At 29.3% G+C, this 27,123-nt stretch overlaps 1 protein-coding gene across 3 annotated transcripts in view; it reads left to right on the forward strand.

Annotated features, from left to right (window-relative positions):
• LOC103569561 (neurogenic locus Notch protein) overlaps window positions 1–27,123 on the forward strand; it is a 163,319-nt gene that overhangs the window by 80,140 nt on the left and 56,056 nt on the right. For 2 of the 3 annotated variants that reach the window (XM_008546905.2, XM_008546906.2), the window contains exons 5-6: window positions 2,956–3,089; window positions 26,664–27,020. In XM_008546905.2, coding sequence (XP_008545127.1) covers window positions 2,956–3,089; window positions 26,664–27,020 — 491 coding nt within the window. Of the gene's footprint in view, window positions 1–976; window positions 2,203–2,955; window positions 3,090–26,663; window positions 27,021–27,123 lie in introns of those variants that run through there. The other variant, XM_008546907.2, reaches the window with a different exon arrangement.

The following is a 27,123-nucleotide window of genomic DNA, read 5'->3' on the forward strand; positions in this document are numbered from 1 at the left end:
ACTACTTCGTCTGTTAATTTATAATTTTAAATTTATCATAATTTATTTAAAATGTTTATAAATTTTTTTACTGTTCAAATTCATGAGACATGAGAACCACCGTGATTGTCACTGTGTTATTTATATATACATATATGTTATGCAGAACATTAAAAGACGACCCCGAGTTAACTTATAAAGTTAAGGGTAAAAACGTATCCATTCTAGTTACACCCCAGTATGTACATAAAAAAAAGCAGTTATAGGGGACGAAAGAATCCTGTCCATTATAAATCCCCTGAAAAACGCCCCCCGAAAACTTTTCACCCTGCGCACACCTTTAATTTTTACTTTAGTTTATAATACTAACAAACAAGTGAAAATTATATTTAAAGTAAAACTTAGCCAACAATAACAAAGTTCGTTTTGTAAATTTAAATATTACGATACAGAAGTCAGCTGACGTCTAATAATTTTTCGACTTTTTTATAAGCCATAAATTATGAAAAAAAAAATATTTTTAAAAAATGCACCTATAGTTTATTAAATTTTCTACATGTGCATTTTTTTAGTTTTCTTTTTTTTAAATTTAATTGTTTAAATAAAAATTTCATAAATTATTAATTGTCTTCTAAATTCAGGATCATAAATAATGAGTGTAAATGCAGCAGACATCAAATTTAAAATTATTTATAAATAAACTAAATAATTAATGAAATAAAATTTTTAAAAAATGCGTATTTAAAAAATTAATAACTGTATTTTTTAAAAATATTATTTTAATTATTTATAATTTAAAATTTGTTTTATGTCTGCTACATTCACACTCATTATTAAATATTATAATGTTACAAAGAGGACTAAAGAGAGGGTAAATAAAATTTAGTGGAGAGTAGGGATTGGGACTCAACTCCGAGGTTACCCGAAGGAAGACGAGCGCAGACGCGCCATCTCGTTGAAGTGCGCGGGAACGTGTCGCGTTAGTCGGTCTCGAAACCCCAAGCGCGTCACTTGCGTGTTGTAACGCTCGCCGGTTTTTAAATATTATTATTTTAAAATATAATATTATCTTTTCAATAAGTAGATTAATTAACATTGTAATGTGACATGACACTATTTAAATTAATAATTAATATTACCCAGTTAAAGTAATTTAATTATAATCGTCCATCGTTCAAAACGGAGTTAACTTTAGCGCCAATGGATAAATATTTAAAATTTACAAGATTTGGATAAAAGTGACAGATGTCCAGTGTTTAGTTATTGATATTTGACATTATTAATAACTATTTTTATTATTGCAACTATTATTATCTTAATAGTGTACGTAGTGTGTGTTCGACCCCCGTTATAACTATCATGGATACCACGTTGATACGTTGTAATACAGGATAAAGGCAATTTGAACGAGTTTAGGAGCCTCGAGAGAGAAAATAAAAAAAACACATATATATATATATACATATATATGAGTGAGATATTATACTGAGTATCATCTCCATTCTATCGACAGCTATAAATTTAAATGTGAGTGAGGGATAAAGTGAAAAAAAACGCTGTGTGATAATTTAAATTTTTTATTAAACTGACCGCCATAAGTTAAAAATAATAATTTTCCGCGCGTTGACGCGGAATTTAAAAACCGTGAAAACGGATAAAAAGTAAATTGTACAATTTAAAAAATATAAATAAAAATGTTGAGGCAGTATCGATTCGGAACATGACAGTTCCGATAAAGTAATAATTTTTAAAATTTTAAAATAATAATTACGATATATTACAATAAAAAATAAAAATTAACAATACAAAGATCTCGTGCCTCGACTGTGATAATTGATTATTATATTTTATTTATTAAAGTAGTGCAATTTGGATGTATACTTGTGGTGACGGTGCAATATCAATTTATAAATAATTTAATTAATTATTATTATTATTATTATTATTATTGATTATTAATCAAATATATTATTATTTAAATTGATGTGCAGTGAAGTGAAGTGATAAATATATAACAGTGTAGATAATATAAATATATTATTTTGATATTTATCGATTGAATGTTAAATGCAGTTTTGTGTTAAACCCCCAGGAAATGGAATTAATTGTGAAATTATTTGAAATATGAGGAATATCTTTTGTGGATTATCTTGTTGCTCAAATCATTATAAAAATGAGTCTCAAGATTTTGTTTTTACTACTTCTCTTCGTCGTCAATTCGAGGTTAGATTTCATTTTGTTTATTTCAATTTTTAAATTTAACCGCGAAAATTTGAAATGGATCTTTATTTTTAAATTAACGTGTGAATGAAGCAGACATCAGACAAATTTAAAATTATAAATAAGTAGAGTAAATAATTTTAAAAAAATATTTACAAAAAATGCACTTATTCATTTTAAAATTTTTCAAATGTGCATTTTTTTGAAAATTTATTTTATTCATCATTTACTCGTTTAATATTAATTCTAAATTCATCTGATATCTGCTGCATTCATGATACTGAAGTTAAAAAATTGCACCTCTAGTTTTTTTTTCATTTTCTAAATGTGCATATTTTTTTTTTTTTTTTTTCGTAATTGAATTATTGAAAAAAAAATTTTTTAATTTTTAAATGAAAATAAAAATTATTTATTTAATGTCGAATATGAAACTTGTGAGAAAAGTAATAAAGGTTTTATATATTTTCATTGATTTGTTAAGTTTCGCGTTAACGGATATTGTACAGAAACTCGATATATTCCATGTGATATCTTTCGACATGTGATATATATCTGCATATTAAAACAATCATTGTATTGTTTGTTGAATTAAATTAACGTCGTTCCGGTTATATTGATACTAATCGTATTTTCATTATTATTTATATATATTTATATAATCCATAATCCCTTGTTTATAATACTGATTTAATCATATTATTAATTATATATATATAATTACTAATTACTAATATAAATTTAATATTTTTTGTTTAGATGCATCTGCGATTCGGGATACACAGGACAAAACTGCGAAAACGAATATATACCATGTGATCCAACACCGTGTGTAAATGGTGGATCATGTCGTGAATTAAATGAACTTGAATACGAATGTCACTGTCCAGAAGGTGAGTAAATAAATATTTTATTTAAAAAAAAAAAAAATAAGACACTTGGTATCGAATTCCCGTCGTGACGATTGAGTGAAATAAAACTAGTCTTGTTAAATACCCAATTGATTTAATAACAAATCGCTTTCTTTCGACTTTTGAGTAATGGAATTTCACCAAACCGATTAATTGTATATTTTTTTAAATTCATTTCTCTTTCCAAATATGTATCGGTCAATTCCCACGGATCTTTGCCTTGAACTCCTTTCATATCTGCTACTCTCACGCACTGTCTAACAATTAAACGGATGCGCGTGTCTCATTTATGTACAAAAGATGACGGAAAGTATATAATATATCTATACACATATATATAAAAAGATACTTTATATTATTTTCTTCATAAAAATACCATTTGATTGAAAGTATTTCAATCTACACTCTTTCTTTACTTTCTTCCGTATTTTTATTTTCGCGCCAAAAAAAAATTAAATTTAAATGCAGCAAATATCAGACAAATTTTAAATTATTAATAAATAGACTAAGTAATTAATAAAATAAAATTTTTAAAAAATGCACATTTAAAAAATTTTAAAATTCATAAGTGCATTTTTGATAAATATTTTTTTATAATTATTTACTCTATTTTTTTGTAATTTGAAATTTGTCTGTCTGCTACTCATAAAAAAATTGAAAATCGTATTTTTAAAAATTTATTTATCAAAAAAAAATTAATTATTTATTCAAGCTTTTCAAGTAATCTCAAACTAACATCAAACAAAAATAAATGACACAGTATCAAACAAACCTCAACAAAATTCCGGAAATCCCTAATCCCTTTTAAGTATTAAGGAGAATAAAAAAAAAAAAATCAAGACCCTTCTTGTCAAAATTCAAGATAAGTACTTTCCAGTCTGCTTAACGTCAAAATTCCCTATCATCTTAAACATCAAACACGTCTTTTTAACGTCTCGGATTCCTTGCCAAGGATCACATCTTCTATCTAATCCAATCGAGTATAATATACAACAAAATCTTATACTAAAATCCACTACCACATTTATTTAATGTATAAAAAGTAAACCCATAACATTGTTGTATCCGACACACGCATGATGAACGGTAGTCGCGTTAATTTACTGATATGTGTATTAAATAGTGGGGGAGAACGATTACCCGGAGTAACAGGTACACTCAACAGGGTCGCTCGAGTATTTCATTACACGCGCAACGAGGTGGATGGTTAATTCGTATCCTAGGGTCACTCTACCGTAGCTTCTTCTCCTACACAAACTTACACACTCCTACAAACCCCTCACACTCACCCGCCACACATATATGTACATAAATCGCACAGTACAATGCGTTTTGTCATACAAATGTTTCCCAGGCGAACCACGACCATGGCGACCCCACCTTTACATTTTTTTTTCTTACCTCAGTCTTTATTTCTCCAAGTACTTTTTTTTTCTTACAACCCATTATACTTAATATATATTTTTTTCAATAGCAACAACAATATTTATCATATTATTTAACTGTTTATTTTTATTAGTATCTTAATGAACACTGAGTTTGCCAGTCAGATAAAATGAGTCCAGTTGCGTTGGTTTGATTTTTCTACACCGTGTAAATATAATATTTATCCTTGTAACTTTTTATTTGCTGGGTCTTGATGGTCATTTTAGTGGATAGAAAAACCGGTGTACGGTGACGATCATCTTCTTTTTACAACTCCTCGTTTGGTATCATATCGTATCATATTATATCAGAGAGTAAGTGGTAAAGAAGATAGTGGATAGGTTAGTGGATGTCAATATCTGCAAGTAATTGCCGTATGATAAACTCGTAAAAGAGTGTGAGCTGGGCATTTAAATAGTGGCAGTTCGAGTAGTAAGGATTTTAAATCTGTAGCTTTCATGAAGGAATTAAATGCTTGGAATATTATTTTGTCGCTGTAGGAGTTTCTGTAAATTTTTACGCGAGTTTTAATGGTTCAATTTGTAGCTCTGAGTTTAGTTTCCGAGTTTTCTTAAGCTGTTATTATGTATATTTATATGTGTATTACTTGTTGAATATTTATGTACAAGGATGTAAAAATTGTTCAGTTCTGGGATTAACTTTTACTCGTTTAATTTTTAAATTTTAATTTGTGTATTTACATGACGCTAACAAGATCAAGACTTGAGTAATTAGAAATCGAACTGATTTTAAATAATTAACCCACGTAAATTAGTCGCTATTTATTTGTTAATTAGAACTATTTTACTTTTAGAAAGTTTTAATTTATTTAAAAATTTTTTAAATGATTTTTAGATTGTAAATCGTAAACGAATCACTTTAGGTATCTGAGTGTTGATAACTTTTTTGTAGGAAATTTAATTCTCTACAAAAAAAGTTTCTTATAATTTTTCCATATCTTCAATAGTTTACTCACAATTTCAAGTTAAAAGTTACAGATCAAAAAAATCGGAGTAAAATTTTATAAAAACGAAATAAAAATTTTGACTAAACTTCGAAGTTTATTTAAAAATATAACAGAACATTTTTTTTAAAAATAAAATTTTTTCATAAAAGTTCTTATAATAGTCTAATGTCAGTAGTCAAGGCTACGGTTATTTAAATAAAACAAAACCTAAAATATTTATTTGAAATAACCGTTTAAAAAAATAAATATAATGGATATTATTTGAATGGTAATAACAGTAATAGTTGAGAATAAATTCCAAGACAATTGATATCCATTTCAAGGTATTGAATCCCGTGAATCCAATTCGCGATGAGCAAATGGTGAAACTAGGGTGGTCAGGAAAGTAGTCGGTGTGCTTTAAGTCGTAAGAAACCAACTCCACCTCACAGTAGATGGATCCCATTGCCTGTCGATAAACATTCCGTTCCTTTCCTTTCCCTACTATCCAATATACCCGTACTATAGCCTCAACTTACATACAAATAAAAATTTACACTACACATTCATACATAAATACATATACATACATACATACATATATACAACAGAAAGTACATTCAGAACTCAGATGCTGTCTCAAGTTCTATTCGTTGCGAATGTAACAGACGTGTGGACTCGGATACAGTATATTCTCTTACTACTTAGCTCTTTCTTCTCTTCAATCTCAACTCGTGGCATAGCAACTAAACAACCAACAACACAACATAACTTTATATATATAATACCTTTTCTTTATTTTATATTATACGTAGGACAGTACTCTTACTCTTTACTTCCCTAGTACATTGTAATATCTCGTAGTGTTGTATATCGTCTACGTACCTATTGCCCATTCCACTGCAAAAAATTTATTCCTTTATACATTCTACCAGCTTTGTTAAGACACTACATATATAAATATATATGTCTATCGAGGAAGCAAACCGGGCGGTGGTTATGCGCCCGCGCTTAGATTTATGCCGTTGCGCGAGCATGAACTGCGTAGCACAGAGAACAGGCTATCAGGATTATGGAGACAGTGGTATCACTTGTTAAAGACCGCCAACTTTTACTATACATCATTTATTTAAATTCTTATTGACTGAAAAATTTCGAACGAGTTCGGAGTTATTGCGAATTTTATTTAAATCAAAATTTACTCTGTCACCGGAAGTTTTGAAGTTGTCAAAAAAATTACCGCATATGGAGTTTTTTTTCAGCCAAGTTATTTCGGAGTGATTTTATTTCAATCCGCAATCAAAAGTTTCAATTCTCAACCTTATTTTATCCGAAAATTTTATGCACCTGAAAATCATAATGTTTTTCGCGCAATGAAAATTAGAAAAATTTATGTACTTTAGCTGCTTAAGAAGTAGGTCTAGATGGTGAAGGTGGTCTGCAATTTTCAGCTGACATACCAGCATCTATATGTGAAACATTTCAGAAATCGAGTCTTCCAGTAAAGTTTTTACTTTCAAATTTTATTTTTTTCGTTCTGCGAAAAACCTTCCGATCTTCAGGTACATGAAATTTTTAAATGTGGCCATAATAGAACACTTATAGAATTACTCTAATATCGGTAAAATAACAGTTAGCAATCAATAGATTCTTATAAATGAACTTTAATTGATAACTAAATCTAAAATTTTTTTTTTCGAATCAAATTCTCATTTTTGAAGTAAATTTTTTTTTTAAAATTACATGGGTAAAAAATAGATATTTATAATAAAAATTTTTGAAAGCTAAAAATAAAAAAAAAAGAAGAAATTTGTTTTTAGCGAAAGTATTAGTTTTCAATGACTTTCTCACGTGTTTCTTCCTGCGAGCACCTTACTAACAACCATCGTCTGTTCTTCCGCCACTTATGTATAGTTTGTTAAATTTGAAATGCAGCATCATAAACATATACATATATATGAAGAAAATACAATGGACAATACAATAGCAATCTTAAACCACTGAATTATTTCTGAAAACACCCGCAAGGTTTCCGTGACGTCGTCAGGACAGTGACGGATAATCGTTGCGCAGAAATACATAAACTTTAGCAAAGCAAAGCATATAGTTTTAGTTCCTCTTCTTTTATACTTATCCTGTTTGTTATTAGTCTTCCGCTGGCCAAGTCTTTATATAATATATTATCGTAACATAGAATACTATAGGGCATGATATCGGTATCATGGGTGGTATGAATAAATATTTAATAAATTTTAAAAATAACCGCGTGGGTTGTAGAGTAGAGAGAAAGAGAACCAGATCTGCATTATTGTATCATATACATATATATTTGTTGGTCTTTATGCATTAGGAAGTATATGCTCCATTATATTTCATACTCTACAGTTGTACAGTCCAGGATCCAGTTACATCTCTATAGTTGAGCAGATGATGATGATTATGATGAAAAAGATTTTTATTTTAGTTTGATAAAACTTTTTTTTTTTTTATGAGTAAAGAAGCCGTCGAGAAAAGTACGTCCACTTATTTATCCGTTGTTAAACTATTACAGTAGCTATACAGTACAGAAGTTTAGTGCGCGGTATATAAGATACGTAAAAGTATGTGCCTAGAAGCTACAGTGATTTTGCATACCACGCAGACAAGAGAGAAAATAAGTCTTAGTCGAGAGTATTAGTACTGAGGGTACTGAGGTACCAAAGTATACTTGGTAGCAGTCTTGGTATTAGTTATTTTCTTCCACTATACGCTCCCTCACGCCGTCCTGTGTATTATATATACCGGTAGTTGGGCTGTGAACGTGACCTTAGCCTCGGAAGTTACCTCCTGGGGCGAGGAGTATATTCTTCGCCTCCATCGTCCACTTTTCACGTGACGCACTTGCATGAAAATCCCACGAGATGTTTATTATTATTATCATTACATTAAAAAAAAAATGAAAAAATAAAAAATTGGATATTTAATAAAAATAAAAATTTACATAATTTTATAAAAATTCAACTGGTTATCAATTTTTCGACCTTGAATTTTAATTATTTTTAAAATTACAAACTTGCCAAGGTGTGATAAAACTTGTCTTTAAATAATAAATTATAATTTAATATTACTAAACTTATTTATATTGATATATATGTCGAGGATAAGGAAGTAGCCATTTACCATTATGTTAAAGCTACTTATGAATTTATATGTTTGTGTTTTGATAATGATTAAGTATTAATAATAGATAGTATGGTATAGAAATAGGTGAATTATAATATGAAGATACGTATTTGTATTATATGTAGAAATGTATATGAGCGCGATTACACCCCAGCTGGGCAGTAACATCGATATAAATCTGGATTAATTCAATGCCTCGTCGAATCTGAATAACGATCAGGGATTATTTGCATATATATTGGCATTGCCCAAGACCTTCATGTGTCTTTCTTTACCTTCACGTGATATTCACTCATTTTTCCTCATTATTTATTTTATTATAATTTTTTTCATTTCTCAAGTTTTATATTACTTTACTTTCGTCATTAATAGATTTTTCATATTATTTTTTTATGTATTTATTTATAAATACTTAACTACAAACAAGAGTTAAAAATATCTTTAGAATTTGAAGTTTTGATAATAAGGTAAAAGCCTCTATAGCCGCTCACTTTTCATTAGAGTGAGATCAAATCACTCAATATAAATTAATAAATAAAATCAAAAACCATTTTTTTTTTATAGTTATTTTTTGAAGTTTCAAGTATTAGAATAAAATTTTAGTTTTAAGAATAATCTTGATAATTAATTATTATTAATTTTTTAAATAAGGTCCTTGAGTGTACCCATAGTCGCTCACTAAAAGTTGTCATGTACCATTACTCGATCAACACATGGCCCTAAAGTCGCTCAAAGACAATATCAATTAAACTATCATAAGTTTATTGATTTGGACAAATAATTTATAAATTATATTACTTTATTATCTCATAATATTAAATTTCATGAATTTTAAAAATATATTTAATAAGATATAGTTAAAACAATTATTAAAAAATTTGACGTAACCTAAATTTAATCTAACGAACGAACGTTAAAGTAAAAAATGCCTGGCTATGCGCGATTTTGAAAATCAGTCACTTAATTTAAATTCAAAATTTATTATAAAATAATTTGATACAGGATATTTTAATATATTTAGATTCGCAAATAATTATTTATCAATAACAATTTTTTTAGTTGAAATTTTTTTTTATAAAAATTATAAAAAACGCATTAAACAGTTAAAGTGAGCGACTAATGGTACTGAGCGAGTATAGGGGCTTTTACCTTATATACAGAAAATGATATTTATATAAAGTAAGGATTATTTGCAGCAGCAACATCTGAAGTATCATTGTAGTGTAGATAAAAACAATAGCCCTGCGTGGTGCCAGTACGTGGGGTTTCATATACATATATAGATACTATATAATATATGGTGACTGTCCAACGCTCGCAAGTAGTTACGTTAGTTGTTTTTACAGAGGTCATATCCCGTTGAAATCCCTTGACCTCTGGCTTCGGCGCCTTCGTGTTCCCATAAACGTGGTCCGGGCTGTTTTTGTAAACTTGAAACTCGTTTAACTCACCATTATACTTAAATACATATATATTATATTTTTTAAATCTATATTAAATTTAATAAATAAATTTTTATTAAAGAAAATATATATACACATACTCGGTATATATCAATTGGCCTTTTGTTTTTCAATGGACTACGGATAAATCTCGACTATCTTCCGCGTCATCTTTTATTATTTTTTTTTTCATTGTCGAGGTCAGATTATTGCTCCCACTCTCTCTCGTCTTTCTCTTTTACTCAAATAATATATATATATATATATATGTATACATGTTTAGTGTACTCGAGGTTATTCGCTTACAGCGTAATTTCATTATTTCGCGATGCAAAAGATAGTAAGATCGTTAGGCAAATGGGGAAACCAAGTGACCCTAGTACATATTATCATTTTGAGCTTAACTAAAGATTTAAGATATCCTTTAAAAAAAGGGTTTGGCCGAAATATTTATCAATAAAATTATTCCATGGTTCCGTAATGTCTACACAGTCTTGCATATGAATCTTCAGTACTCATTACTACTGACTACTGACTGACAAATTGTCCAAGTAGCCAGTAGTCTGACACGCACACGCGTCTTATCATGAATCATCATCCCACGAGGTTTTATAATAACTCGAGTTTAATTGCGGCAGTGTCTTAAGCGGTAATATCACACATATGCTTTAAACTAATGGTTAAAAATTCTTGCCGTCTTTCATCAAGGTTTCAAATTAAATTTAACCTTACACAATTTTATCGGGAGCTAATTAGCGAATTAAATGAAGAGGACACCGTTAATCTCGTCATCGAGGGCCACGTTTTCTTTGCTCCAACTATTTCTTTGCTATCTCTTTACCCGTAATACAACTACCCCTGTGTCGTTACCTTTCTTATACTCCCCCACTTCTTAATATATATATATATATATATATATATATATTATCCGCGATATCTTGAGAGAACTATCGGTCCTTATTAGAAGCTACAGCATCTTAGGAAGTTACTAACGTGGTTAATTTTTTTTCTTAAATATATATATTGAAGCTTGGACATCTAATTGGAACACGATTCTGACCCTTGAAAACCCTTTAGTGACAATATTTAAACTTATGTTTTATATAAAAACTTTAAAAAAATTCATATATATTTAATTAACATCAATACAAATAATTTATTATTTTATCTACTCATATATTTATGAAACTGAAGTTAACAGACAATTGATAGTTTTCGGATTTATTTTATAACGAATCAAGTACAGAAAATGAAAAAATAAAAAAATGCACATGTAGAAAATTGAAAAATCTGTAGGTGCAATTTTTGAAAAAAATTTTTTTCTGTTATTTATCATAAAAAAAAAAGCGAAGATTATTAAGATGGCTGACTTCAGTATCATATATTTAAATATAATAAATTATTTAATTTATTTTGACAGTAATAAATTATAAATTAATTCAATATCTATACAAAATATTCAAACCAATTTATTACTTGTCATTAGATAAAAAAAAAAAAATTGATTTGCTGTATTAACATTCAAAATAAAATAGATTTAGCGAAATACTTTGATTTAACAAACGATAATCCTTGAGTTGTAAATAATTTATGTTAACCAAAAATAATATATAAATTAAAAGACATTTTGATGAATCGAACTTGGAGTCGCTGTCGGAATTTATTCTGTAACGGTTTCCGTTAACCCACGCGTTTAACCGCGAGATGCATAGGTCAAGGGATAGAAAGAGTTAGATAAATAAGTATACGCGTTAAATCGATAAAGACAAAGCACTAGTAAGAGACGGGTACAAGCAAGTAGTATAACCAAGCTGTTGTATCGACTACATATATGTATATATATTACATACATATACATATAAGCAAATCAGAGATTTCTGTTTAGTTCTCTCTCATGCGTTCTATTCGATAAAACTCTTTTCCGTCGATCTGATTTATTTCCTATGGGTTCTGTTGCTTGCTCGACGTTCTTTCACTATACTATTTCTATCTTACGTTTTATAAGAGACTTCCGAGATGCAGATATACCTCCCACCTCCACCCCCGCCCTCGCCTTCGCCCTTTTACATCACATCTCTTCTACTTATTTTCTTTGTAATCCACCGACTTTAATACACTCTCGAGTCTCCTTTACTGGCTTTACTTCATCGATACTATACCATACTATATATATATATATATATTCCAAGATTCTTATATATATGTATATATATTTTATACGAAGGAGAAGAGACCAAGTTTAAGTCTTTTACTGCGATTTACACCAGGAGATCTCTATCTACCTTAATTACCAGATATTCTTAACGACTTACTCCAGCATCATTCGATAAAGTTGTCTGAAACATTTTTTTTAAGAAAAATAATTTAAAAGGAAATTTTTTAATGTCGAAGAAAAGGGGTGGGGGAATTTTAAGGTTTAATGAGTTTTATTTTTTAAGCTTGTGAACAAGTAGGAGGTGGTGGAGGTTGTACTTATATATGTGTACATTAATCATGTAGTGAGACAGTGAGAAAGCTGGCGCATAATGCGTTGCGTAGATTTATTTATCATAACGTGGACACGTAAGTCACTCGGCAACTTGTTTGGCATCCATGTTTCTTCTTATTCTTATTACATTTACTTTTATTTCTCTTGTCTCATTTTCATTTATTCTTATTGCATTATAACATACCATTAAATAATTACATATATATATTATTTCAAATATTCACTGACATTTTTTAAAATTTAAATTTAAAAAAAAGAAAACTGATGGACTGACGTCCAACCAACAAGGACGTTGTTGCGCGACTCATGAGTCAAATGAAAACTGTTTCAAATTTAATTCCGAGGCTATTAAATTTTTGAAAATATTTCAATAATTTTCAAATAATTTATTAATTTTTTTGAACTATCGAAAATATTTATAGGACAGTTATTGTAAAAAATGTAAATTCTTAATTAAACATTACTTTGACTTAGATTTTTTTGTTATAATAAATCCGGCAATATCGCAATTTTTAAATCTCGTTATATACATATTATGTCAGTATACAATGAATAAACATCACAGATGAGAATAATAAGAGTAATTATTATCATGTGAGAAATGATAATGGATCTTTTAAAAGGAAATTTGTTTAATTACTTGCGATTAAACAAATAACTTAAATATTTTGACAGTTTAAAAATAACCTCTAATAATTTTATGGTCCCCTTTGTCTATGTTACAAACGTATGTTCTTTTTTTCATCGTGCGCCGTTGCCGGTTTTAAAAATGGCCAATGACGTGACGTCATAATTTCAGTTTTACAAACTATAATTAATAATAAATAATTCAAATCGTCGATAACACTATTTTTCTACGATTATATCATTAGCATAAATTAAAGAATATTTTGAATCATTATTTGTCCCTTTGTCTATTCTAATAATATTTTTTTTATAAAGTTGAACCATTAAAAGTTATAGTTTCCTATAAGACTCTGTGTTAAAACTTTTATTTTTAATCGTTAATAATTTTTTCAAATGATCGATAACATACACTGAAATTTACAAGAACGATAATTATTGATTCATTCTTGCCAAAAATATTAAATTTGAATTTTTATCTAACAGTAAGCCTCACGCAAGAACGTCCTTAAAGTTTTGTTTTAAATTTGGAAAATTTTTTTTGATATATTTTTATCGTACTGTTAATAGTCGGACCGGCGATAAAAAAAAAATAAAAAATAAACCATAAAAAAATATTTTTTAATCTTCTAAGTAATATCCCGTCTAAAATAATAAAATTTGAGTCAAAATGCACATAAATAATTTTTTAGTTTATTAAATTTCATAAAAAAATGATCCTACGGGCCATTAACGTAAATTTAATAGTTTAAATTTTACAGCCGTTTGAATTCCTCAGTGAGTCATATTTAATTTCAATAAATGATAAATAATATTCATAATTCATAATATATAAATATATATATATATTTCCTAAAGAATACTAACGATTTATAAATGAAAGAGAAAGGACGTTGGATGTTTCTATAGACACTAAAAAATAATAGAAGTAGTAATTTCTATGTAAATTTATTCACAACAGAGAGAAGGATATTGGGGTATCGTAAACACGAATATTCAGCATCACTTAAATATTTATATTTTTATTTTATCCATAACAAAAAAAAATATAATCAATCGATGATAAAGCAAAAGCTTTTAGTTGGAAAAAAAAATTATTACGTGCAAATGAATCCTAAAAAAGAAAAATAAAAAACAATGTAGACAATTTCCGGTAAATTAGTTATGCTTTTTCTCGAACTTTAAGTATAAGAGCCTTTTCATCCTCTTCATCTTCATCTTCATCTGGTTCTCTTGCTGTTTTTCAAGGGTAAGAGTGAGGGGGAGGGGGGGGGTTATAAGTGCCCTCACATGTGTCGGTCGGTAAATTTACTTTTACTTAACTTTAGAACAAAGCTACTTTTTATTTTTATTTATTTATTCACTCAGTCATCTTACACCGACATAACTTTTATCCTCTCTCTCTGCAACTTGATTTAACTTTAAGCGGACTTTGAGTCTGCAAGTCACGGGGCACTCCTTTACTTACAAATAAGTTTCGTTGTACTGTAGTAGAGTTTGCTTTAAAGGAGGAGCTTAAATCCATTTTTCACCTCGTGCTAAGATCCATCGTCTCTTTGACACTTTATTACTCACGCCTTTCAGTCAACTATCAATCTCTGATCAATATCTATTATTCAATATCAAATTATATATGTACATATTTTTATTGTATTATCGGCGCTCAATTTTTATTGACCTCAACATTTTTTTCCTGGTTAAAAATATAATTATTTAACCGTTAACCGAAAAATATAAATATATAAATTAGCGACTACATAATCAGTTAAATATTTTAAGTGTAATAATAAAATTACCGTAATTACATCAAGTAGTTTGGGCAAAAAACATGCAGGTTATTAAATAATTGCTGAGATTGTGGGTTAAATTAGTGATAAAAAAAAATTAATAATTATTGAGTAGAATTAAGGTAAAAGCCCCTATACCCGCTCACTTTTCATTGGAGTGATCAAATCACTCAATATAAATTAATAAATAAAATTAAAAACCATATTTTTTTTTATAGTTATTTTTTGAAGTTTCAAATATTAGAATAAAATTTTAGTTTTAAGAATAATCTTGAAAATTAATTATTATTAATTTTTGAAATAAGGTCCTTGAGTGTACCCATAGTCGCTCACTAAAAGTTGTCATGTACCATTACTCGATCAACACATGGCCCTATAATCGCTCAAAGACAATATCAATTAAACTATCATAAGTTTATTGATTTGGACAAATAATTTATAAATTATATTACTTTATTATCTCATAATATTAAATTTCATGAATTTTAAAAATATATTTAATAAGATATAGTTATAACAATTATTAAAAAATTTGACGTAACCTAAATTTAATCTAACGAACGAACGTTAAAGTAAAAAATGCCCGGCTATGCGCGATTTTGAAAACAGTCACTTAATTTAAATTTATAATCTATTATAAAATAATTTGATGTATGATATTTTAATATATTTAGATTCGCAAATAATTATTTATCAATAACAATTTTTTTAGTTGAAATTTTTTTTTATAAAAATTATAAAAAACGCATTAAACAGTTAAAGTGAGCGACTAATGGTACTAAGCGGGTATACGGGCTTTTACCTTATGAATTTTTAAAATAATATTTAAATTTAAAATAGACAATAAGATGTCGCAAGTGGTTATATATTCCTATACCCTCAAAGTACTCCCACTACATTTTCTATTGACTAAACCGCGACTGTCACCTCACTTTGAAAGGTGGAAATCCGCGTGCAGATATAACCGGGTATAGCGAGGTAAGATTACCAAGCGATTCTTCAACTCGACGTTTAACCTGAGTGGGAGGTCGCGGAGTAGTTCGCCGTGGCGGGAGAAGGATGGGGGCTCAGCTCCACGCCGTGGAAGGGCTTAAAGAACGAAAGAGAAAAAGATAAATAAATAAATAAAGAAAGAGAGAGAATGAGGTAAAGAAAAAGATCACGATGCTAAAGGGGGTCCCACCCACTCTACTGGGCCCTCTCCAGAGGACTCGTGACCACCTCAGGCTGATATGTCGAACCGAAACCCTTGCTTTTCTCCATCTCTTTTTTTTTTTTAATTTTATTTCTTTCTCGAATATTTCCCATGACTGTGTTCCCTATGACTTGCTCTTTGCAACACAAATATATCCAACATACACATATATATAAATAACTTAATAAATTATAAAAAAAATTTATTATTTCATTTATTTATAAAATTAATATCAAACAATAAAATAATATTGATTTATGAGTATTTAATTTACAAGGGCCAGGTTTTAGTTAACTGACGCATTCACACGCCCTCTCACGATCTCATGATGTCTATTGAACACTAGTAATGTTCAAGTATCAGGATAACGATTTAAACATGTATATCTACATATAAATATATATATTGTCTTACTTTAACTCTCACTTTGTCTCATTTCTTAGCCAACTTACGACAAACTCGAGCTATTCGTGCCTTTACTATAAGATTTTTAAATCTAGACTACAGACTACTTTAGACTTCAAGTGAAATTCTTATAATCTACTTAAATCGGATGTTAATTTCTGTGTCGCGTTTAAACCGTTTGCGCAATATTTTAATTTGATATTTCAGTTAATTAGTCACGTATTTAAATTAAAAAAAAAAAAAAAAAACTATTATAAATAATTTAACGGATAAAAAAAAGTACATAAAGGAAAAAGAAAAAAAGGAGTAATGATAATAATGTACAAGTTGATCGACGTATTAAAATAAGTGAAGCTATAGCGTAGACTCTTGAGTACTGAGTACGCATATATGTAAATGACCAAGGGCACACCCACACTTTTGTACTTGAGTCAGTCGTGTTGAGAGTAGATATATTATATAGTCAAAAGAGCTAAAGGATAGAGGGTCTTGGCATAAACCCACTGACTAAAACGTATTCCTTGGAGTTGGAGTAGGAGTAAAATAAAAATAATAAAGTTTTAAATAAGAATAGTGTGTTGGAGAGCCTAGAAGACTATAGAATCTCTCAGGTGTACATACACATTCATGTATATCTAAATATATGTATATGTGTGTGTCTCGATTCTCAAGTCCGTCTCATTCTCTCAAGCTCTTTAGAGGCAAGATAAAGCGGGCGTGATAGCACTCACTTCTCTCTTATAAACCTCCTACGGGTTCTTGTTTTGACACCGGCTCTCCTCTTTGTTTCTTATTTTTTTTCCAGCTTCTCAGCGTCTCTGTCTCATCTTATATTCGTATATTTCTTTACTTTACTTTTACTTATTCATTCTATATATATACGCAAACCACGATAAATCTATCCTCTACTTGGTCTTTACCAACTTTTATTATTTTATTTAATCTTTAAAGTATCGTATGATGCGGCAAGACCAACCGCAATACCATCCTCTCCACTGTCTTGTTCATTCGTTATTTTATGCTGAGCCACAGCCACCACTGGACCACGATATGACGACAAGTCTTTCAGACCGTCGACCTGGAAACATCTTGTCTCACGGGATCGATGTCTTGGTCATCTCAAATCGCCCAAGAAAACCCTTCTTCTTATTCTTTTTCTTAAATATATGTATAGATATAGATATACATCAAATTATTACAACTCGAACTCTTATATTAACAAATACAAGTATTAAATTTCATATATCAACCACAAAATTTTATTTCAAGTTATTTATAACTCACATCTCACGTTCATAAATAAATAAATAATACAATACAGTCGAACAGGTTCTCCATTGTTCTTAAATCTAAACATCATGTGTTTAAAAAACACAAGTAAGCCTGTTTAGTCTATCGTTTAATCTTATAATCCCTTTAGCAACTCATTCTTCTCAATAAATAAAAATGAATGAGTCTAATCTCAAATAATTATTTCTCACAAAAAATATATATATGTTAGAGTGCTCTATTTTTTTTTAGCGGACACAAGAAAATTTTTATTTATGTTGAAAGAAAAATTCCCTGAAAACTTCAGCTCTTAATTTTAATTTTAAGTACTTCCTCTCGAGCATCAAAGTTTTCCCATTTAAAAAGCATGTAAATTGAATAACTTTTATTTTAAATTACTATAACTTATCCCGGTGTCGAGCTATCGTTTTCAAACCAGTTCTAATTTGTAGAGTAATTTTTGCTTTTTAAAAGTGTATAAAACGGTTTTGCTCCAACTCGATCCATGTCGATGGTATAAGCTCCGAAAATCAATTTTTCACTTTTTTCATTTATTTTTGTTAATAGTGAAGAAACGGCTCATCTTACAAAAAATATGCATAAGACCAATCTTTTATGAAATTTTGTCCTCTTCAAAATTGCTCATGACACTTATATTGCTAAAGTCCACTGTTCATGAGATACATACATTTTAACATTTTACAGTGAAAAAAATTGTAAGCTTACTATGGTACTAATCTTTTTTACTGTAAAATGTTAAAATGCATATAAAATATATATACTTTACCCCCCCCCCCCCCCCCCATATGTATATTTATTATTATTAATGCTTTTTTTAAAAAATCTCATTCGAGGTCCTTTTACATAAAAACCACCAAAAAATATATTTTCATTTAAAAATGTCGGTCTTTGGCCAAACTCCCTCTACTCCTGCATTGGTGGGCAACGGGAACGAACAAGAGACTAGTTGGCGTGCCTTAAAGACGGCCTGGCATGCGAAAACAACCTGTTGATTGTCTTATACCTGTTGCCGCTCACTAGACTGTCTTTCTTCTCTCAACTCGTCCTGTCGATCAACTCACTCTCATTCTATCCTCTATCCTCTTTAAACTTTAAACTCTTTCTTACTCTTATTACTCTAAAATCTTTCTTTATTTTTATTATTTTTACCCTCTACCCATCCTTGTCAGTCTTTTTACTCTAAAAACCGTCGTTTCTTTAGCTACTCAACTATCCTGGCCTCCCTATCCAATTCCTCCCTCATCTTAAACTGCTTTAGTGTCTGGCTCTCTTTTGGCATGCCCTGCAATCCGCAATCTCCACATATTTTTGTCAAGGGCCCGTTCTTCTTTTCAGTCTTTCTCAAAACAACCGCCATCAAAGGACCTTAAAACCGATCCGCTTACTACCATCTACCCATCCATCCATCCGTCCATCCATCTATACACACATATATATGTATATGGTTATAAATTCGTCGATAGTCTTCTATTTAATTAAATTCACCAAATGTCAAATCGCAGACGACTGATCAAGGCCAAGACCCCCATACATTTTATTACAAAACTCGTGTCTTATATTTATTTTTTTTACCATTACATTGTAAAAAATCGGGAGTTAATTCGGTGTTTTAGAAAAAATCACTTCGCATATGGAGTACATACAAAATTTTTCCTAACAGCAGCTTTAGTTTAAAATTGACACTAATTTGACAATTGAAATTATCTGAATTTTGCTGCCCGAATTTGCTGACAATTTGACAGCAAAAGTTGAAAAGAAAAATTTTCGATTAATTTTTCGTGAGGTGTCGGTCAACTTTGGGCTTTTCCGTTTTTGACGTCAATTTGTATACAACTCTTGTAGTGAATTTTCATTCTGATTAGGGTAGTAAATTTACGTCAAATTGTATAACAAGTTGTATACAAATTGATGTCAAAAACGGAAAAGTCATCAATTGACAGAAAATTCAAGGAAATTTTTGAAAAGTAAACTTTTTCTAAGCAAACTGTGCTATTAGGGTTATTTAAATCTGCATTTACTCCGATTCAGAATTTTAATATTAAAATAAACTACCTGGAGTAAATTTAACTCCGAAGGGATTAAAGAAACAAACAGTTATTCACTCTGGATTTAATCCGCGTTCACAACGCAAATTTTTTACAGCATACATATTTATATAATTTACATTATTTATAAGCTTTTATATATTAATAATTTAACTTTATGCTTAATAATTTAATAATAATAAAATTATTAAAGATTAACGACTTTCGGAAGCAATTTAACGCGAGAAATTTAAACGCAATCGACTTCTTCCTCACTGTCGTTAATGTATATGTACATATATCTATATTTATAAATATAACTATACATGTAGACAACACAATCTCATGGTACAGTGTATGATATTATATATATATATATATATAGTTTGTTAAAAAAGGTATGGTAGACCATTAGGTGTCTTTAACGAGGACTAAATATCATGTTGAAATGATTATACCATAAATAGAGAACAGGGATAGAGATCAAAAGCTAGAGTAGGCTAAACCTCTTTCAATCGTGTCTCAGACCTTATTAATAAACAAAACTTTCTTAAATATTATAAATTAAAATTAAATCAAGAATTTTAAAATTTAAAGTTAAAGTTAGGTAAAATAAAAAATGAAAAAATATTATTTTGAGGATCAGCAAAACTTGAAAAGGCTAAAAAATCTCTAGTCCTCAGCAGCACCCCCGTGGTGAGTCTCGTGGCCACCCGGTGCCATACTCGTGTCTCAAAGGAAGGGAGAGTCACAAGCAAAAAGACCCAAGTCAACCTTATACTTATACATACATTTTACTTGTATTGAGAACACTGGGCCTTATGTGGTACTATTAGTGTCTTACTTTAACTAAACTGTACCAGCGTTCCACATTTTTATTTTTAAAATATTATACAAATGTTCATTAATTTGTTCATAAAATTATATTTTTCCCATTTATGCTCCAAAGTCCCATTAGTTTAAACCAAAATTAGTTTTTGATAATAGAATTATTTAAATTAATAAAAAATATTTGTGGCAGGGTCTTATTATATATTTTATTATTATTATTATTATTTAATAATAAAAATAAAAAAAGTCCTAGATTGAGAGTCACTGTTAACCATAGTCAGCGGCATGAGAATTTTCCCACAGTCCCCACCATTTATCGGGGCCGCCTCAGGACGCACACCCGCTCTCGCAACGTTGCCACACCTCATCCCGACCAAGAGGCGTTTATTTTCTCTCTCTAACCGTGTTTGACAGGGACAACATAACAGAGAAAATAATATAAATACTTGAGTAAAACAGAGACCGCGATATTAATCCCGTATGTTTGAGTGAGGGAGAAAGAGAGAATTGTTGAGATGAAAAAAGATAGACGTGCTCTATACAACATATATATATATATATATATATATATATATATATATATATATATATATATATATATATATATGTATATTCAGCGGTGTAGTGTATAACCCGACACTTTTATACATATGTGAATCACCACGTGTATGTGTACGTGTCTATGGACGTGCACGCGCACAAATTTATCTATACAAGAGAGTTTGTGTAGTGGGAGAGAAAGGTAGAGATGCTGGTGCCGGTGATGCTGATGCTGGTTAGGTGGAGGAATAGTGAGAGCAAAAAATATTTAACAAGAAAGACACCCCAATAGGTTTTCGATACAACCAGAGATGTGGTTTGGGATTATGCTCCTCTACTTTTATACGGGTCTCCGCACTCCACTCTTCAGTAAAAAGAATTTACGAAACATCCACGAGAATTCGGCAAATAAAATTCTATACGAGGATTTCAAATTATATTTTAGGTATCGAAGGGATGTCGGATACAAATAAAATAAAATAAAAACACCTTTGTAACAAAAACCTGAGGATGTTCAAGAAAGTAGATCAAATCAATGGATACTAAAATCAGGATACATTTTTATATGGATTCGAAGTAAAAAATACAGAGAAGACTTTTCGATATTATAATAAAAAATTTTTTTTAAATGTTTAAATTTTGATAAATAATAAATTATTAAATATGAGAAAAATTTTAAATGACTTTTGAATCCAGTCACAAAGAATGAAATTAGTCGATGGTTTTTTATCGTAAATTGAAAATTTATTGGTACAGAAAAAATTCGGCATATTGTGAAAACACGGATTTGAATAAAAAAATATAATCCTTTGAAGCCGTTAGTCCTCTTTCACGAGAACCGGAAGGAATGAAAAAGAAAAAAAATAAGTAAATAAATAAAAGAAGGAAAGCATGCGTCCGACAGTTCTAAAATATTTTTGTACAGGCTCGTGACTACTCCGTGAGTGCGGAATCAAGTTTAAAAATCTCATACTCGATACATCTTACACGAATGGACCATAAGGTCTTTTTAAACCGAAAAAAAACAAATATGTATGGAGAAAAAAAAAGCTACACATGCATCGAAGGATACTGGGGTACTTGGAGTGTCTATCTGTAACGAACCATAACATATGCGTACTTTGGTGCGCAATACTCAATGCAAGTATTGAGTCTACAGTCTTCTAATGTAATGTAACATAAGCGGGATCGGTTTTATTTAGTGAGTTGAAAGAGAACGGTCTAGAATCGCGAGGGATGCCGTGTAATGTAGTCGATCTGAAGGATGAGAAGGTGGGAGGAGGATAAACGGGTGGGATAAGATGTCGGTGAAGAGAGAAAAGAATAATACATAATACATATATGTATATGTATATATATATATATATATAGTGTGGTGTGGAGTGGAGTTGAGGGAAGAAGCTGAATAACTACGGACAATCGCAATTATGGGGGACCGCCGTTGATTTATAAGTAGCGGGTTTCGTTTCTTCCGTCCGACGCACCTACGCCTTCTTCTTCACCATCAGAGCACACTTCGTAGATTATTTATTTATTTATTTTATTTAAATAGTTATTTATTTTTGTCTCGTTCAATTCGATTTTGTTTCCATTCTTTTATTGTGGATTATTATTTTTATTTTATTTTTCTTTCATCTCCTATACACTCTTGCTCCAATACTTTCTGCACACGTTCTATATTGACCGTTTATAAGGCCTTGTGGGTCTCAATGCCCAATGCTCAATGTCCAATTCCCAATACATTACTACAACCTGATACCTGATAAATAAAATCGAGAGCTAAAAAAATTTATTTGTAAGAATTGTTCTCGAGGACGAGAATAAGGTTATGGAAATAAGGGTGCGAGCATTATTAGTGCAGATTCTCTCTCCTTGTATTCGTTTCATTTAAAAAAAAAATTTTCATTTTTTTTTTTTTTTTTTTTTTTTGAATAACATCTATTTGATTTTTTTAATTTTTTGAACTTTGTGTATTTATTTATTATTTAATTATTGGAGTTAATATTTCTGATGCAGAACTAATGGGCTAAGAAATTGATAGTCACTTTGATTGTTAATGGATTTAATTTTTATAACCGGTGATTTAATAGTTTAGTGTTGTTGTTTGTTGGTTTTTGAGTCTGCTCCTATACAAAGTAATAAAAAAAAATATAATAAAAGGATTATTGGGTTAGCAAAAAGTTTGGAACGAATTCGCGGGCAAATATGTGCGATAGTGACTGGCATTAAAGCGGTGTCTTTTGTTCTTACCGGTTTTATATTGTGTATCGATAGTCATGAGAATTGATTCGACCCGGTTTTGTAAATCGTGCAAAACTTTTTAATTTATATAAACAATAACTTTAACTACTGGCATTTAAATAAATAATATTATTATTTATTAGTTGCAATTTAATTTTTTTAAAATTAAAACAATAATTTTTAATATTCAAAAAAGCCCTATACCCGCTCTTATCATATATCATGTATCAAATTATTTTATAATAAATTTTGAATTTAAATTAAGTGACTGTTTTCAAAATCGCGCATAGCCGGGCATTTTTTACTTTAACGTTCGTTCGTTAGATTAAATTTAGGTTACGTCAAATTTTTTAATAATTGTTATAACTATATCTTATTAAATATATTTTTAAAATTCATGAAATTTAATATTATGAAAAAATAAAGTAATATAATTTATAAATTATTTGTCCAAATCAATAAACTTATGATAGTTTAATTGATATTGTCTTTGTGCGACTATAGGGCCATGTGTTGATCGAATAATGGTACATGACAACTTTTAGTGAACGACTATGGGTACACTCAAGGACTTTATTTAAAAAATTAATAATAATTAATTATCAAGATTATTCTTAAAACTTAAATTTTATTCTAACACTTGAAACTTCAAAAAATAACTATAAAAAAAAATATGGTTTTTAATTTTATTTATTAATTTATATTGAGGGATTTGATCTCACTCCAATGAAAAGTGAGCGGGTATAGAGGCTATTACCTTACAGAATTATTTTTTGTGACTAAATAAATTTTTAATATTTAATTATAAAAAAAAAAAATAAAAACGAACTGTAATGTGCCATAGGTGAATTTTTTTGTGTACACAAAAATAAAAAAAAGTTGTCGGCGTTAATATTAATGTTATCTTATAAGCTTGGGCTGTATAATAAAGTCGTGGACCCTCAGGAGCACGAGAGAAATAGTTTTAAGTAGTTGAGTGAGTGTATGGTATCGAGTTCTCTACTACATTTACACTAGTTTGTCTCACACGTTATATTAGTTAGATGATGTGTTGATACTGTATATATATGTGCAGAATTTATTTGAGTATGTGAGTGTGTGTAGACATATAGGGGATTGGATAGTTAAGTTGCCCTATCGGGTATAAATTATGCGGGCCATTAGAAGCTAACTATGGACCACGAGAGGTATGCATCACCCACTAAGGCCAAGACATTTTTATTCTTTATTTTTTTTTTATTCATTCTACTTTAAAATACCTTGCTTTCAAATCAGATGTTTTTTTTCATTAATTTTTTATCCATAATCATTTTTTTTTTTTTATTTAAATGTCTAGTTTTTTAACTAATCATTTCACGCTTATAGTCATTGAAATCTTTTTTATAGGAAATTTCATTCTCTACAAAAATGATCTCCTATATTTTTATCATATCTCTGATAGTTTTGTCGGAATTTGAATTTTAAGATTGGGAAGTCAATAAAATTGGATGATACTGAAGTTAACCGATGTCTAATAATTTTTGAATTTTTTTTCAAAGCAGTAAATTATTAAAAAAAAATATTTGAAAAAATTGCACTTTTAGTTTTTTCAATTTTCTACATGTGCATATTTTTAGTTTTTTTTTTTTGTAATTCATACGATGAAAAAAAAAATCAGAAACGTTCTAATTGCCTTAACTTCTGGATCACGAAATTGGAGTAAAGTTTTATTTTATAATTAAAATTATAATTACGAGTAAACTATTGCTTTTAGGTGAAAATTAATAAGGACCATTTTAGTAGACAATTAAATTGTCTAAAAAAAAGTCATTATAAATTTTCTCATAGAATCAATAGTTTAGCGGGTAAAATAATTTAAATGATGAGAAAAAAAAAGCTTAAGTAATTTCGTCACAAAATTTCCCACAAATTAAAAAAACTTTCTTTTCACGACGAATTTTTGCATAGTGTGAACCAATTAATTATCTATAACAACTGATTGAGCAGATTGACGTGAGAAGTGAGTAAAATATATACATGAAACATGGAAAAAATATTAAGTTTAAATAAAAAATACAAAGACTAGGAATAAATTTCGCGGAGTTTGAACACGTGAGAGCGAGCGTATAGCTGCTAAATTAGCTTGTTAATTATTTTATTATTTCACGCAAGTCTATTTATTTGTGAGAATAGGGATAATTAAAATAAAAAATAAAAGTATATAATTTGATAATTATAACACTTACTAACAAATACATATATCATATATCATGTATCATATAAAAATTAATATAAACAAAACCAAATAAAGAAAAAAAAATATATATATATATATATATATTTATAAAAATAGGTATTCTTATATAGTTCATTCAAGCAACGAAGCCGGAAACCGGTAGGAAGGAAGGTATCATTTCCTCGTTATCTTCTCGACTTTCGCGGTTTTGTTTCCCACGTTCTTGCTATCGTAACCATGATTACACTTTATAATACATCGTAACTACCATATACACATTAATATATACATACATTCATCATATATACATATAAATAAGTAGTAAGTAAATACACATGAGGGGAAATTAAAATTAAACTCTCATCTTTATCAATTCAACACCCGCTTTTCTTATCAAATCCCGTTTATATTTTGCGGTTAATTAACTTCCTTCCTCAGCATGTCGATAGTATCCAAAAATAATTTTTAATTTTCATTCAGAAAAAAAAAATAATTCTTCAAACATTCAAGATTTCTCTTTTTGCTTTCAATTAAAACTGACATTCAATTTTCACGCTTTGATTTTTATTGCGATGGTCATGACAGTGAAGCTGTCAAGGTTCGATGAGCTAAATAAATTTATTTAGCTTGATTACTTTACTCAATTGTATGTATATATATATCCACCTTGTATTGTATTATATACCTGGCAAATAGAAAAAAAAGTTTAATTTAAATAAAATAAATTTATTTGACTAAGACATCAAGCAGTCAGTGTCAATAATAAATTTATTTATCTTAATAATTGATTTTAAATCAAATAATTTTTAAAAAAATGAATTGATTTTTCAAAATTTCACACTAGCGGTCCCCCTTAAATGAAAAAAAAATATATCAAGTGGTCCATCTACAATTAAAATAATTTTTATTTAATTAATAAATTTATTTTATTTTTTTTCTAGGCTTCCGAGGTCAACATTGTGAGGAAAATATCGACGACTGCATAGGAAATCTTTGTCAAAACGGAGCAACATGTGTGGACAGAGTTAATGAGTACGCATGTCTATGTCCGCCGACATTCACAGGACCACAGTGTGAATCTGACGTTGACGAGTGCTCAGTACGTCCTTCGCTCTGTCGCAATGGCGCGACCTGCACCAATTCACATGGAAGCTACTCGTGCATTTGCGTTAACGGCTGGACCGGATCTGACTGCAGCATGAATATCGATGATTGTAACACCGCGGCTTGTTTCAACGGCGCCACTTGTATAGATCGTGTTGGCGGTTTTTACTGTCAATGCACTGAAGGAAAGACTGGTAAAGATAATTATAATTACATATTACTATTTTTTTTTTTTCTGTTTAACTCGACCAAGTACCGTCAATTAGATAAATTAACCATGAGTACAATTTTATCGAC

This window comes from Microplitis demolitor, chromosome 7 (genome assembly GCF_026212275.2).
Source record: "Microplitis demolitor isolate Queensland-Clemson2020A chromosome 7, iyMicDemo2.1a, whole genome shotgun sequence".
Classification (NCBI taxonomy): Eukaryota; Metazoa; Arthropoda; class Insecta; order Hymenoptera; family Braconidae; genus Microplitis; species Microplitis demolitor.